The 16,726-nt window shown below is 37.6% G+C and overlaps 1 protein-coding gene across 1 annotated transcript; it reads left to right on the top strand.

Moving 5' to 3' along the window:
• The first annotated feature begins 10,069 nt into the window (after positions 1-10,069).
• LOC135714398 (angiopoietin-2-like) lies at positions 10,070-12,572 on the top strand. Its single transcript, XM_065237745.1, has 6 exons — positions 10,070-10,187; positions 10,530-10,852; positions 10,907-11,655; positions 11,718-11,991; positions 12,047-12,310; positions 12,372-12,572. The coding sequence occupies exons 1-6, from the start codon at positions 10,161-10,163 to the stop codon at positions 12,553-12,555; spliced, it is 1,821 nt and encodes a 606-aa protein (XP_065093817.1). The 5' UTR covers positions 10,070-10,160; the 3' UTR covers positions 12,556-12,572.
• Positions 12,573-16,726: the final 4,154 nt, after the last annotated feature.

Genomic DNA, 16,726 nt, shown 5'->3' with positions numbered 1-16,726 from the left:
CCTGCGCATGTGATCTGCTTGGCAGCTAGACTGCGTGAGCACGAGTTCATCTTAATGAACATCGAAATTGTAAGTACTTTTTAAATAATAAAAAAAAAGACCTTCCTGAGACAATTTTAATTTTTATTTGAAAACAATAATGTTTACCATAAATTAAATAAAGAAGCGAAAAATACATTCTCTCGCATAAACTGCGTTAAAATCATGGTAGGTATATGAGAAATTTACAGTAAAAAATGGGGGTTGTTAAGCATCTTAACAATAAAAAAAACTGATTTTTCTCGAACACTAGTTTTCATTGTTTGAGCATTGAAGATTGTAACGTTAAAAATCGAAATTTATTTTTTCTCCCGTACAATAATTTAACAATAAATTTTAATGTACTTGAAATTAAACAGTTAAAGTCATAGTAATTGCGTTGCTTTATTGTAGTAATTTTTTTTTCGGGAATGTATTAGGTATAGGAAAAAGGGAAAAACGTCATGAAAGGGGGAGGGGGGGTTAATTTTTCCTCAATTTAGTGTGACATAATAAATGGATCGCTCCTTATCATCGATCAAAATCATTGGCTCAATTTCATAGACATTACTCATCAATTTCTGTCTAATGCAAAATATTGTCCCTTTCTGATATAGCGAACCTTGCTTATAGTGAATTCGTTTATTATTCAGTTCCAACCTGGATCGCCCGCATAAACGCGAACCATAAATTGACCTTACCAAAAATGGTTAAAAATTGTTTATAATCTCTGCTAAACATCAACTGAAATGGTTATGGAACTTTACAAGAACGTTTAATGATAAAGTTTTAACCTTATGTATTATGGATTTTTGGAAGCGGACCTTACAAATAATGAGTTGTTAAGAACCATTACCATTCAAAATTCTTGTTTTCTCCATATATTTTCGGGAGGAGGACTATATTAGAACCTTTTAACTTATGGTTTGAGAACATTAATGGTTATGGTTATGATAGTCAGTAAGGTCCATGAATAGTTTTGTAACATCGATCAACTTTATGTGGAATATATCGCGAATTGGTTGCCTGTAAATTACTGATTACCAATTCACGATATATTCCACGTAAAGTTGAACGATAATACAAAACCATTAATGGACCTTACTGACTATCATAACCATAACCATTAATGTTCTCAAACCATAAGTAAAAACGTTCTAATATAGTTCTCTTTTCGAAAATGTATGGAGAAAACAAGAATTTTGAATGGTAATGGTTCTTAACAACCCATTATTTGTGAGGTCCGCTTTCAAAAAACAATAATACATAAGGTTAAAACTTTATCACACAAACGTTCATGTAAAGTTCCATAATCATTTCAGTTAAAGTTTAGGAGGGATTATAAACAAATTATAATTATTATCGGTAAGGTCAAGTTATGGTTCGCGTTTATGCGGGCGGGTATCAAGATTGGGTCTGCTTGTTTTCTGACGAACGTCAGTTTGCTCGTTTGTTTTTAAAACCTAGCTCAGGTTGAGGTTCGCACTGACAAAAAGTTCGGTTTCGCACTGGGTTGGAACTGGTTCCAACCCCGATAATTAGGTTCTGCAGCGTGACGTCACAAATGAACTCAGTGTTAATCGGCTGAACCTTTTTGACAGTTCAGTGGTACAGTTTAAAAGCACTTAGTCGTTTTTTTTCGAAAAACAATATTCTAAAATTTCCGAATTTTAACTTGAAAATTGTCGAGGAACAGCGCGTTGAAATGATGTTGGTCGTGGACATTGCAGAAGTGTGGTTTACATCTCACTGCAGTCTGAAAAATTATCGAGAAAATCCACCCAAGAAAAAATCGACTAAGTCCACGTAAACAGTACCACTGAACTGTCATCAGATTGACCCCGACGGTGCAAAACCTAATAAACGAATTCGCTATTAGAGAATTGCGATACGAATTTAATGGACCTGCCTGTACCTGCACATGTTACCGAATTAACCATCGGTTTCAAAATGTCTGAAGTTCTCCAATATTTGTTTCCCTTTTTGGATCGGCAGATTAGATTTTGGGACGTCCATTCATTTCTCGATCGTACTCCAAGTGGAGTTCGCAATAACGATTCGTTTGTTGCTGAAGTATTGGGCAGATTATTTTCTTTTAGGGATTGCATAACCGGTCGTAGACCCAGTAAATTATTGAAGAAAACATTATTATTCCATTGAAAGAGAAAGAATTTTCTTATAAATGGATTTACTTGAGACATTCGTCATTTATTCAGTCCATCAATGGATTTCGTTCTGTCCGCTAGTAATGGCTGCAGAAGCAAAGCCTCCACTTTCTTTCGTTCAATAAGTTTCAATGAAGCGGTATCGTAGCCATTTTCTAAAAATAAATATTGTTATCTGAAAACCATACTAAAGTATACGAGATGAATATGTATGTTCCTACTTACTGACAAACTGTTCAATAGCCAAATCCGAAAGTTGAAATGATTTTTCCAAGTCTAGTTGGATCCTCGGTTGGATCCCGATTTAAAAAAAAACTTATAGGTACCGTAAAACGGGGTATGTTTGATAATGCGGGTAACTTTGATAGTGTAATGTAAAGATTAAATTTACTCGCTGCGCTTTTTCCAAATTAGAAACATTGGTTCCATATTGTAGCTTAAGGTATTTCCGTTGATATCGTATATAGTTTTCATATAATATGTGTTACATATTTTACAAACATATTAAAATACATTAAAATACAAGTGGACAGCAACATCTGTCGGTGTGGAAACGGTTACGATGACATCGAACACGCAGTTTGGCAATGTACGGATAATGACGCCGCCAGAGAGCGACTTTTGAATACCCTTGAGGCCCAAGGAAGACAACCCTATGTTCCTATCAGAGACGTGTTGGCAACCCGTGATCTCTGCTATATGCAGTCCGTTTATGTTTTTCTTCAAATGTCTAGTATAAGAATTTAATTCCTTTTGTATTTTGTCTCTCTTTATTAGTTTTTGTTTGTCTTGTCCCCCCGTCTCGATGAGTCTCATCGTCGCCCACTGGTCACCATAGCCGGTCGAACTCCGGACGAAGCTAGAACAGCACTACCGTTCATACTGGCGACAACGCTCTGATGAGACAACGAAACCCTACCCCAAGCTCCTCCCCTGATCCTATCCATCGAAAATGTACCCTTCTAACCTCGAGTAAGCCGCGAGTAATCGGCCCAACTCCTACTAGACATAGAATTAAGTGAATTTTGTTACACACAGTGAACAATGAATTATCGGCTCCGTAAAGCTAACGCGATTGAGCCTTCCAAATAAACGAACTAGATAAATATTAAAATACATTTTTTTCGTGGTTTTCGGCTGTTTGAAAAAGCACTCAAACCATCCCTAATAAACAAATACCATAAACGAACTGTAACCCGGAGGGGTAAACTATCCCACAAATGGTTTGGATGATACCTCGAACACGTTGTTAAGCTATCTTTTATGGTTATTTTTATTAGGGATCACTTATGAAATATATTTCCGATATAGCCATCACAAATTCAATGTTGTATTCTTATTGCTTATGATGTTTTCTGATTATATACTCATTCAAAGTTTCATATTTAAAGAACTAAATTGATTGAGTTTCACACATTTTTTTCTACATTCATCGAGCATTATCAAAGTAACCTCAAATCAAAAAACTGAAGTTCGGTCACAAAACTAAAAAATAGTACAAATGCTTTAATTTCCGTTAAACATATTACTAACGAATTTACTCTTGGATCCTCAGTACTTGTTTTAAAAATATAAAATTTGAAAAACATTCATTGCTGAAGAAATTATTAAGAATGTACTTTAAAAAGCAATCAATGTTACCCCGTTTAACGGTACTTCAATTAACTCTTCCACAATATTTTCATCGTCCAACGTAATGTTGAAAGGAAGAAAATAAGCGCTCCGAGCTTCTTGTGGCGCTCTAAATTTACATGGTTCAGTTGATAGTATAATTTTATTTTAACTTGGATATTATCAATTGAATTTAACGAATAATTTAAAGAGGTAGTTATTTTTACCATCTTGATATAAGTATACAGTTGTTTTACAAATAGAATATTGTTCTTTGAACTGTAAAACTATTTTAGAGGGAACAAATAATTTATTTTTTAGACTATTTTGGTGTTGCAAATTTTAATTAATTTTAATACTAGCATGACATTTGGATGACTCTTTTTGTGTTTAAGTTCATTTTCGCACATTTAAAACCATGTTTGGACTTAATTTTCGGTTGAGCACAATTTTGGCATTTTTATGCCATTTCAATGCTATTCTGCTTTTGGATTATGAACAATCATGCAGGATTTTTCGCGTTTTAAAGTAATTTTGAAATTTTTAAGGACATTTTGGCCTTACAACAGCGCTGCCCAACAGGCAGCTCGCGGGCCAGAAATGGCTTTTGGATCTCAAAAATTATATCATTTATATTCATCATTATCAAATTTAGCCCTGAATGAATGAGAAATAGTTTCGCAAACGAAAAAAGTTTGAGAAACACTGATCTAGGTGATTTTTCACTTTCGCTAAGAGATACACCTACAGTTTCAACTTCCGCACGCGTTTCAAATTGCTCTGGTGTACCTTAATCACAGACAAACAGACATAACACTCGCAAGTTGTTCATCGAACAAGCATTTAACGGACAATTTAAAAGTATCATAGTAGGTAGTACCGCCACATGTAGCGCGCATAGTCAATTCCCTTGCGTTTGACGTTTACACACTACCGCCATCTGTTCAGTGTAGTGCCCACCACAGTGTACTCAACAGATGGCGGTAATGTTTTAGCGACGATGTTTTACAGTGAGAAATATCAAATGTGTTATGTCTGTTTGTCTGTGCCTTAATCTTTCCCAACTAGATTGACGGAATCCTTCCTCTTCCTGCCAGTTAAAGCACGGTATTACCATAGAGGTAAGTCTAAGACTAGAAGGTCCCGAATAAACGTGCTCAACTTTTTGGCTCAGCTCTGGTACTTTCTTCGGTCTCAAGCTAATCGATGCACGCCTCGAAACATAGGAAAATCCACGAACCCCTCATTTTATCTGTGAAACTTTCTAAGGAATCAAAACAAACATAGTGTAGTAATGGAATTTATACTAGAATAAGGTACGTTCTGGGTACTGCGGAGTCCACCAATTTTATTTTGCAAGCCAATGGAAAACTGCTTGAAAATTTTCTCAAGTTTAAAATTGATTTGCTCTTTCTCAGTTGATTCCCGCCAAAAGCTCTGAGCCAGGAGTGCTCGAGCCCCCATGACTCTATCAAAGTTTGTTCACATACATGTTTCGCCAATGTATGTTTTACTGTAATTGAAAACTCAGCTGCCTCATAAAAACTATGCTGGTTTTTATACTTTCATCACTAAGCCTGTTGGTTTTTATCTTAAAATTAAGAATGTGTTATGAAAAAGTATAGAACATTTTTATGAGATTACAATGCTTGACGGTAGATAAGAACAGTAACTGCATTTGCTGCTTCTGAATGTTTGGCTCCCGCTTGACAGTTCACACTGGCTCCCAAGTGACAAGCACCTTGAGTGAGTCCGCAGTACTCAGGGTACGTTAATCGATTTGCTAGGAACCAATAGGCTTGTCTAGTAGTGAGCCAATTTAAAATAGTTAGTTTAGAATTGATTGTTGGTATTACCAATCGGTGACTTGACTAGCCTATTGGTCCCAAGCAAATTGATTAACGTACCCCATTCCAGTCGAAATTCTAGTACTACATTATGTTTGTCTTGTTTCGCTATGAAAGTTTGACAGATAAAATGAGGGGTTCGTGGATAATTTCGACTAGACTTTTGAGATAACAACACAATCCACTATCAATTGGCAACTAATTTCATAATATGTGATTAAATTCCGGCTTTGATCATGAAAAATGTGAAAACAACATAAAGTCAGAATTTCCCATCAAGCAAAATAATCGCATATCATTCCCATTTTTAAATTCAATCGTTCAGAGGTAAAGTTACAGTTCTGCTTTTCGAGTAACCATATTTTTCGCTGATATAAAATGAAATGCAAGCTTCAATCGAGGCTTCAATGCAACTGATTTTAACATGCTTTTTTTTAATAAATTTACTATTATTTTTCAAATATTTACATGAGTATCACACTTCTTAACTTCGATGGCCATTTTCTAAATGCCTACTTTTTCCATATGGGACTGATATGGGATTATAAGCTGTTTACACGTTCTTTGTGTGTCTTAATAAACGGTATACACAATCTGTTTTTCCGTCGAATCCATCGTCTTCTTTAAGGCGGAAGTCTAAGTTTTTGGCGGCCACAACTGCTTGTCTACTCCCGCAAAATACACTTTCTTCAATCGTTTTCCATCTGGCCTCGTACCTGGAAGAAAAAACTTGTTTAAACCAGCACGAATCGTGATGACACATTCAGCACGGCAAAAGGAGCTCTTTCAAGACAAACTGCTGTCAGAACATTCCAGAACTAACCACTAGGGGCGCTGATATAAAATAAATTGTGCGTCCAGATTCAAACTGAAAAAAGCGCATTTTTAATTATGTTTCTAAAAACATACCAATTATACCGTGGCCCCCGCTAATCTAAACAACACTTCATGCATATTAACGGGGTTCATTTTCAGTTTGAACTTCTAGTAACCCTTTCTTCTTCTTTTTCATTCCCTTTCGCATTGATTGATCGCATCCCTTCAACACACATGGGCCGAGACCAACGGCTTTACTTCCCTTCCGAAGGAAGACGTGACCAGAGATTTTTATGCCTCAGAAAAATCCCACCGACCTCGGCTGGGATTGAACGATTGAACCATTGAGGTGAGGAAGTAGTTACTAAACTGAAAAGTTTTCAGATTAAAAACGGTCAGATTAATGGGGTCCACGGTACCAACAGAAATCGAAAGCATATGATGTTGAACGATAATATTGGTTTACGTTGTAATAAATTACAGAAATAATGAGAATAAGTATGCAATGAGCGGTGACTGGCGACCTTACGACAACTGACTTTCCATTAAATAAAACTGAACTGCTAAAAAAATACAAAAAGTGTGATAAAATTGCATGTTAATGTTAAACCGTTTTGTTGTCTTCGGAGTACTTATTTCTTGCTTCATAAAGAATAAGTGCTCCGAAGACATCAAATCACTTTATAAAAACAAAAATAAGCTTTGAATCACGGAAAATACTTGCAACATCCTTGAAAGCCTCCCTAAAACGCTGTCCAGACTGGAGAGTTATAACATGTTATAACGGTTGTCAAATAATTGCAACACAGAAACCACCATCAAGATAGCGCTATAACATGTTATAACTCTGTAGTCTGAACGTACTATAATAAAGATAAATAATAATAATACTTGCAACATTAGCCCACAGACAAACAGACATAACACATTGAATATTTCTCACTGTAAAACATCGTCGCTAAAACATTACCGCCATCTGTTGAGTACACTGTGGTGGGCACTACGCTGAACAGATGGCAGTAGTGTGTAAACGTCAAACGCAAGGGAATTGACTATTTGGTGGCGGTACTACCAACTACGATACTTTTAAATTGTCCGTTAAATGCTTGTTCGATGAACAACTTGCGAGAGTTATGTCTGTTTGTCTGTGATTAACCCATCAACATGTAATGCCTTGTTCAGACTGGAGAGTTATAACATGTTATAACGGTTGTCAAATAATTGCAACACAGAAACCACCATCAAGATAGCGCTATGACATGTTATAACTCTGTAGTCTGAACGTACTATAAACCACTTAACTACACACAAAAAACGAAAATTGTATCAATAAAAATATTGACCTTTCAATTTAATAGTACCCAAAAATTCGTTACTTCAACAATGAAAATGTTTAAAATAACAAGGGAATTTTCAATTCAAAAGTAGATGTTTTGATTTTAACTTGTGGTTGTAAAAGTGCAAATTTTCAAATCAAAAATTGTTTAACTGTCAAAATAACTTCTTCTGCGGTAGATTTTTACTCATTTCTGGATAGCTTTAGAATAACGTTATTTACTCACAGAAAAACGCGCAAACCGGGAGGTGAAAAACAATCATTCACGGAGTGTTTAATTATTTGTATGGAGATGAAATACGCCCGTAAAAGTTTTGTTTTGCTTCCACTGGTTATTCCCGGCAGTCGCCTAACCGGACAAGAAGGGAATCGAGAGGATAAAGGAGTGTTCTCACGATTTGACCATCTGTGGAATCATCTGGTTCGAGATGAGGAAGATCTCACCAATGCCCAATCATACGGAAGAGTGTGCCAAATGTAAATACAGTAGAAGGCAATCACCAAGTCCAGCCGTGTATTGGTATGTAATGTAATGTACTGAATTTATAATTTTTGCCCTAAATACGTTTTCTACTGTCTCCACAGCGCTTCCATCATCGCATCTGGTGATTGTTACCATCACCAAAACGATCTACTGAGTAACCGAGTCGTTGGAGAGTCGTGTCTCAGCTGGTGATGCTCAATCTTCTCGTTGAACGATCTCGAGTCGGAAGGTGTAGCCAAGTACCTGAGCATAATATCCCGAAAAAGATGTTCAGTTGAAGAAAACAAATATAGGAATTTGAAGTGTCCACGAGATCAAAGAATAATATATGGTTATTCATAAATCAAAAGATATATAATAATTGAAAAATATACTTTTATAACTTACAATTGAATAATTAAGACATTGAATTTGATATTCATTAGAATTAAAATGAAAAATAAAACTGTTATGTTGATAATTCTGATGTTTAAATTGAGAATAGTTTTATTTGTTTTGAAACAGTGAACGTTATTTCAACTAATCCCAACTTTCATGCCAAAAGTTTGTTTTGAATTCGTGCTTTTCATTTGACAGTACTACAATTCATTTTGAAAGTTTCAACTTTCAAAAGCAGGGAATGGGTAACTTTTGAATTAACAGTTGGCTAACTTTTGTTTTGAAAGCTAACCGCTTTCTACCAAAAAGAACCAATGCAAACTTTTAGTTCTACCAATGGTTTTTTTTAATTCTAGTAACGTTTATTTTTTGTGTTATAGTTATAAACATGTTATCAGTCTCCCTAATAAAAAAAATGTATGGTTAGTTTGCTTAACGACGTGTTCTGGGTATCATACAAACCATTTGTGGAATAGTTCGATGATTTGGGTTATCGTTCGTTTATGGTTATTTTTTATTAGGGCTACCTTGATGACATTTTTCATGTCGATAATTATTACTCGATTTAGGTTAGCGACTGAAAGTCAATTTTTATGTGTTATATGCGACAGTTAGAAGATACTGAGAGGTTAGCACATATCATCGGCAAGAGACGTGCGTGTGAGAAAATTTGCGAAAAAATCTAAGGGCACCGGTGGGATTCGAACCCACAATTCCCATTCAGTACACGTTTGCATTGCCAATTATACAACGGTGGACCTATGGTCTACGGATGTATTTGGCTAATTGTTACAACATGACGTTACAACTCTGTAGTCTGAACAAGGCATAAGCATTTGTTAGAATAGCGGCGCCGGTGGTGTAGTGGTAAGCGTGATTATCTCTCACCCCAAAAGGCCTGGATTCAATTCCAGTCGGCGCCACCGGGATTTTCTGAGACATACAATCTCTGATTACGCCTTCCTTCGAAAGGGAAGTAAAGTCGTTGGTCCCCGGTCTATGAGTTTGATGGGTCGATAGGTAGGGTCCAGGTGTGGGACCTGCCTTCCAGGCGTCGGTAGCATTGGTACTCAGTACGGAAAACAAATCAAGGAAAAAAAATCTGTTAGCAAATGTTGACCACATGTAAACATTTCCATAATCCCGTCATATAGATTATCAGCTTTGTTCCGTGACGCGACCTTTCAACTATGTATTAACAATACCGGAATACTCGCGATGCAAAACGGGTCAACAGCGATATGTAGGTACACGAGATGTATCATACAAATGTTGCAATGGACAATATTTACATGGGCGCACGCTACTTTGCTCATGCGTATGCGATGAAGCATGGAATCCTGCAACATTCTCATTCCGCACATGCCGCCACATGTGAGGGTTTTTGCGTACACGCATTAGTCGGGTTGTATCGTTGAAGCTGAGCACATCGCTTCGTCTCTGTGTAGCACTCTCGTCGATGGGATCTATATTCTGGAGCGTGGAGGTTTCAGTTCACATAAATCATGATGCTGCGTTGTGGATTCATTCGAGTAAGTAATTCCTATATGAACATTTGGATTATTTGCTTGAAAAGTTAATTGAGTGAATATGCCGTTGTTGGCTTTTATGTGATTGATTGAACTATACATTAAAAATGTGCAAACTAAGAGATAAAAATAAAGAAGGACCATGGCAATGACATTCGTCGCCGGAATACTGCATAAAACAATTTCCGAGACAATTTCTTTGGTGTCTATATTTAGCATGCTATTTTTGCCGGTTCCAAACACAGACAACTAGACGTTGAGTTTGGGCGAGCATTTGTGATTGATTGTGTTTAATCTATTGAATGTTTCTGTGTATTTTATCACTTACTTTACTGTGAATTCCAGAGTTTACTTTTAGCATTTTTGCCATGTATGATATTCGGCACATACGGCGCATCCGTTACTGATTCGTTGGGAGATAATTTATCAAGAGATGATCTCAAAAAGCAGCTGCAAGATGTTAAAGCACAGTTGGAGAAATTTAATACGCACTATCTCATAAATCTAGAGCAGCGAATGTTGAACGTTTTGACGACGATGACCAGTATTGATAGCAATGTTAAAACGCTTCAGGAGAAGTCACAGATTTGGGATGTTTTCCAGCATCACATTGGCGCGTGGACCGACCACATGAAGTCGGTTGATCACAAGCTGGATTTAATAAGAAAGTGAGTTTGGTGTGGTTTTTCTTGCAAACAATTGTTGAGTATTTTCCACTATAGGAGCCAAGATAGCACCCCTCATCCTTTGGAAACACGACTATCAAATTTAGATTTCAAAATACAGCATATTTTCGATAAAGTGGATGTCATAAATGAGAAGCTTCATGATATTACAAAAACTGTGTACGCTCTATCGAGTAGCTACAGATCTCGGCGCAACGATCGTGAGCCGGTTGATCAGAATGCAGTGATGACTAAAATTAGCAGTCTGCAGAAGCAGTTGAATCGCTTAGAACTGAACTCTTCCAATTGTCCTAAAAAGAATGGGAACGGGAACGGAAAACCGAAGAAAGAGGTTCAGGAATTGGATGACGAGTTGGACGACTTTCTAGATAAACTTGCCACAAAAAAGTTGAAGGATTTGGCAGCCAATCGGAAGCATACACGATCACTGGAAAGTCTATCAAACACGATAAGATCGGTGGATGAACGCACGACAAGAATATATGATCTAGAAGCGAATCAATTCGAACAGATCTTGAGCTGCTGCAAGAGAACGGATCATGAAATCACTACATTCACTAACAGCGCGGATATTCTACTGAAGCGAATCGAACGATTAGTAATCAATGTGGATGATAAAATAGAGAAGAGAAACAATATACAGTGCCAAGGGAATATTGAACCCTCGAGCATTGGAGATATTTTGGACATAACTACTGAACTAGGCAGCGGTGATATAATTGTAACTACGACAGAAAAGGAATTCAGCATTTCAAAAATAGACTTAGACGAGAATGAGCTAGAAGGTAACGTTAGTTTACTATGGATTAACTCTGCCTTTTTACACTGCTAACCAGCTTTTTTTCAGTGGAGTTTCATCAACCCGAGAAACAAGGGTGCCACCAGTTAACCATAAGGGAAAATGGAGTTTACACGTTCGGGACAATCGAACTGAACGAGGCTAACCGGGATTTGAACAGACGGTATTGTAATTTTGCGACAGACGGCCCCGCCTGGACAGTTATTCAACGACGTGAGCTCCACGATTTGCAGGAAAACTTCAACAGATCCTGGAACGAGTACAAAAACGGTTTCGGTGATTTGAGCTACGAATTCTGGTTTGGGAACAATTTCATACACATGTAAATATATGCTTGTCTGCTTGCGATTTATTTTCACACATATGATCAATTTCAGGCTTACATACGACGACAATGTGGAGTTGAGAATTGAACTGTTCGATTTTGAGGGGAATTTTGCATTTGCCGAGTATAAGACGTTCAGAATAGATACGGAAAAATTCAACTTCAATTTAATGATCTCCGATTACCAGGGAAACGCATCAGATGCGATGGGTTACCACAATGATCAAGATTTCAGTACTTACGATCAATCTAGCGACAAATCGAATGGATCATTTTCGTGTGCCCTAACGTATGGCAGTGGATGGTGGTTCAATAGGTATGAGGCGGCTGTATAATCAACTTGAACATGATGACTGATCACTTTAACTTTATTTTAGTTGCGCGGAATCGAACTTAAACGGAATCTACTACTCTGACAACCCCAAGTCCCATATGTCAACCGGTATCTTATGGGAACCCTGGTTAGGGGATTACTCTCTGAAATCAAGTATCATGATGATTCGTACGAGAGATATATGGGCTCCTGAGGACGATGAATCCCCACAACGGCAGGACCCATAAGCTCGTGGAGCTTGAAATAATAAATTCTCTGCGTATGGCACTACTTAATATGGATGGTCCCATGTGAATATGTTAAGGCATGCATAATTGCATATTCTTTACCCAACAAACATTGAATGTTGAATAAGAGCTTAATCAGGCAAAAACAAGCTTCTTCAGCTAAAAAATAGCTTGTTCAGCAGTTGATCAACTCAAATTGTTTGTTGGGTATTGATCAATTCAAGCTGAACATTGTATTAGGTCCTAATTGACAGATTACCTTCGCCGACTTTCTCTTTGTATCCCCACGGCCATGCAAAGATACTTACAGGTAGTTTCAGCACCCAGATCGTTAAATGAAGCTTTTATCTAGCATATAATACGACAAACACAACAAGAAACGATTATTTGTGGTCAAGTTGTTAACGAAAGAGAAAGTCAAAAGATAATCAATCAATGTTAATTAGGACCTAATGAAATGTTCAGCTTGAGTTGTGTATTTTCAATAAAATTCAGAAAAGCATTACTATAACGTAAAAAGTTCGCCATTCACCGCTCACTGTATACTTAAAGCACCGATAAACCGACATGAAACTTAAACTTAACTCTTCATCGAGAATCCATAACGGCGGATTCAAATGTGCATCGATCCCATCTGTCAAAACCATAGAAATTTTATATATACATTTTTACACATACACATTTTTAGCGAACACGGCAGATGTCAGTTTTGCGCTTTGATCAGAAATTTGATGGTACTTTGTATGATCATTCATGTCGGTTTGTCGGTGCTTAAAGCATGGTCCACTTAGAACCAGCATGAAATCAACTCTATCTCAGGGTATGTTTGACGTAAGAATAATTTTAAGTGGTAAAATTGTAGCTTTTTTGTTGCACTTTCGTAAAAAAAAAATTACTCACATTCAGGGGTTGAAACGGCTTACTTTATTACACGCGCTACGTTTTCGTGCACAACAGACTGTACACTCATGCTAGTATACTCATGCTCTACCGTCCCCTCTCTCACGCAACACAAACGGTAGAACAACATTCGAGCAAAAAGAAAATTACCAAATAACTGTCATATTACAATGTGTGATTTTGTTCTAATTCTTCAGTTATGTGTAAATTAAACCATTTATGATCAGAAATACTATTACATCGTTGCTTGTTATTTTCAGAATTAACACAAGTACAGCATTAGCAGCTCTTATTATCAGAAAAACTAAATACATAAATACGTGACGGTCTTCGGCGGCAGTGTCGAATGCTATTTTTGTTTGGTACTGAACTTTGATAGCTTGTTTTGCAAGTGTCGGATGCAAAGGCGGCCGATTATTACATAAAATGTGTCGACAACGGTGACCATTTACAACACTGCTGACACTCTTCTGGTCAACCTCTGCATGCCTCAGCGGCAAATCTGCGCCATCTTGAGAAGCTTTGCCTGTTTTCTTCAACTTCAGCTTAATAATTGCTCAAAAAAATTCAACTGGGCAGAATTAGAGGTGATTGGATTAATGTCCTTTGCGGTAAAATCCACTCCGTTTTCACGGTAACACTAAAATACCTCCCAGCTATAGTGACAGCTTGCCAAACCTGGCCAAAGCGTCACATTTTGTTTGTGTGGCTTAATGTAAGATATAATCTGATCAAATTCATCATCTTCTTTATGGCGACAGTCTATAATTTTGCGGCCACAACTGCTTATCTACTGCCATATTTCGGGAAAATTTGTCGACGAAAACGAACTTAAACTTTTTTTTTTCAATAGTTTAGGCTCAAATGTCCAAAAGCACTCCACGGAGCCAAGAACCATAAAAAATTAAAAATTACATTAAAATATTAAAAGGGCCATAGTTGAACTTAAACTTACCGGGAACATCTACCGTAAGCGTGATAATGTTTGCACTAGAGTCGGTGTATAATGAGTCACGCCAAGAGAAAAACAGTTGAACTCGCATCACGGTTTTCGAAGGATTCCCTTTCTTTTCACTTGGCAACAGAGGACTTCTAAATCAACTTCAAATGACTTCTAGCTAGCTAACAAAAAATTGCGGCTGTAGTGAATCATTATATCAGTGATTTTGTCAAATTATCTTATCAAACAATAGTAGAAATTCTCATTACTGATCATTAGCAAACGTATCCCATGACAATTTAATGCTCACTGCGTGTTTATGATCATTTCTTAAATTTTATTTTATATTTTATTGCAATACCTTTCGTGGACCTTTCATAGCATCGTAATGTTTGTTTACTTTGCACGATAGGTAGCCGGTTTGACAGTTCAATAGGTAGACTTGGCTTCACTCTTGGCGTGACTCATTATACACCGACTCTAGTTTGCACCATTGAGCAATGTCAAAATTAAAAAAAATTCTCAAAAATTCCGTTTTTGAGTTTTTTTATTTATTCATATGTAGAAGGGATGTTTCTCACAGTCTTAAACTATGTTAGTGATCGATCGAGTTTCCACTTGCTGCAATTACTGCCTCCACACGCTTCCGGAATGCACGGCAGGTTCTAATAATGTAGTCTGGATCCATTTCTCTCCAGGTACGGGTCAATGTTTGTCTGAGGCTTGCTGTACTCGGGTGGCGTTTAGAACAAGCCTTGGCCTTCATGACGCGCCATATTGAGTAATCCAGCGGATTAAGATCGGGGCTGGATGGCGGCCACATATCCTTCGCCCAGAACGGAAGATGTTCCTGCAACCACTTCTGAGTGCGGTTCGAGGTGTGGCACGGAGCCCCATCTTGTTGAAATGCAACATTTGGCTCTCGTTGGTGAACAGGATTACCGGATTTTTTCGCGTAAGGAAGTTCAAGATTTTCTTGCATCGTTCGACTCGTAGCTCCCGGATGCGGTTGGTAATCATGTGAGTTTTTTTTCCGTGCCCTCGACTTCGCCCCGCAATCTTCCTTTACGATCTTCCGTGCCGTAAAGTCACTGATCCCGTGTTCCTTTGCCATTTTTTTTATTGAACGCACTGGATTCACCCGAATCTTTCTTTTGATAGCAGCGATAACCCTCGGAACCCGAGCTGACCTCGGACGACCTGCGGCCACCTTCGCCGATAGTGGTCCTTTCTTTTCTCGGTCTAAAACCCTTTTGACGGTCCACCGGAACACTCCAACGACGATTGAAATGACTTTTTGCGACATTTGCGCGTGGCACAAATCACGAATACGCTGCCGCTTCGTCATGGTGCAACTTTCAAACTAAGTAAATCATTTTCTTTTATACACAGCCTACTACGGTATGAGCTATAGGTTACGTGCATGCAAAGAAAACCAAGGCATTGTATGCACAGGTAAAACGGGAATCTTATTTGTACGATGGTGCAAACATTTTCACGCATACGGTACTTGGGCCGTGCCCGTTTCCCTTTATTTTACCAATTGAGGGGATTAGAAGGAAAGGGATGTAAGTGACTTTGATCGATTCTCTTCATCGACTTTCTCTTTTGATAGCCACAGGTTCTAGCATCCAGAATGGCATACGAATCAAGGAATGCGTTTGCAGCTGAATTATAAGCGAAAGAGAAAGTCGATGAAGAGAATCTATCAAAGTCACTTAAACCCCTTTCCTTCTAACCCCCTACCCCCGCAAACTTTTTCACGAATTTTGTAAATCAAGAGCAAATTTTCATTACGTCGAATGTAACAAAGGTAAACAAAGTCGAGCTATCAGTGTCAATCGATGCTCCTGCTATTACACTATATACTGTCTGAATATAGGATCACATCCCATTTTTAAATTTATTTACCAGTCAAATTGCCTTTTGACGTAATCACCTTCCGATCAAAATAGTTTTCGATGTTACTTAAGTCACCCAATTTCTATGGAGATGCCGTTTGCCTTAAGTAACAGCACTGAGAAACCCGTGAAAAGTGTACTTTCGTCGTTTCGCTTTCTCATTATTAAAGTGAATAAATCGAACTGTTTGTTGTTAAGATGATTTCGGTGGTCCTAAAATGATGAATGGGCTGCACGTAAGGAGACGTAATTGATAATTCTCCCGAATATCCTGGTAAATACACTTTGACTTAAGTAACAATAGGGGCCACCAAACGACGTATAATAACTTTTGACTCAAAAACCAGTATTTCTTAGCATGAAAGCTAGCGATTTGCCTTTGTATGATTAAAACCCGGCTAAATATGTTAAACATTGCTATCACTATGAG

The sequence above is a fragment of the Ochlerotatus camptorhynchus genome, unplaced genomic scaffold, assembly GCF_037179485.1.
Source record: "Ochlerotatus camptorhynchus isolate MF236.1 unplaced genomic scaffold, CSIRO-AGI_Acam_v1.1 ptg000640l, whole genome shotgun sequence".
In the NCBI taxonomy this organism is placed as follows: domain Eukaryota; kingdom Metazoa; phylum Arthropoda; class Insecta; order Diptera; family Culicidae; genus Ochlerotatus; species Ochlerotatus camptorhynchus.
This window is presented reverse-complemented; position numbering and strand designations above follow the sequence as displayed.

Coding starts and splice junctions, on each gene's coding strand:
- LOC135714398 (XM_065237745.1), top strand. CDS start 10,161: ATGATGCTGCGTTGTGGATTCATTCGA. Junction 10,853..10,906: donor AAGCTGGATTTAATAAGAAA/GTGAGTTTGGTG, acceptor TTTCCACTATAG/GAGCCAAGATAGCACCCCTC. Junction 11,656..11,717: donor AGACGAGAATGAGCTAGAAG/GTAACGTTAGTT, acceptor GCTTTTTTTCAG/TGGAGTTTCATCAACCCGAG.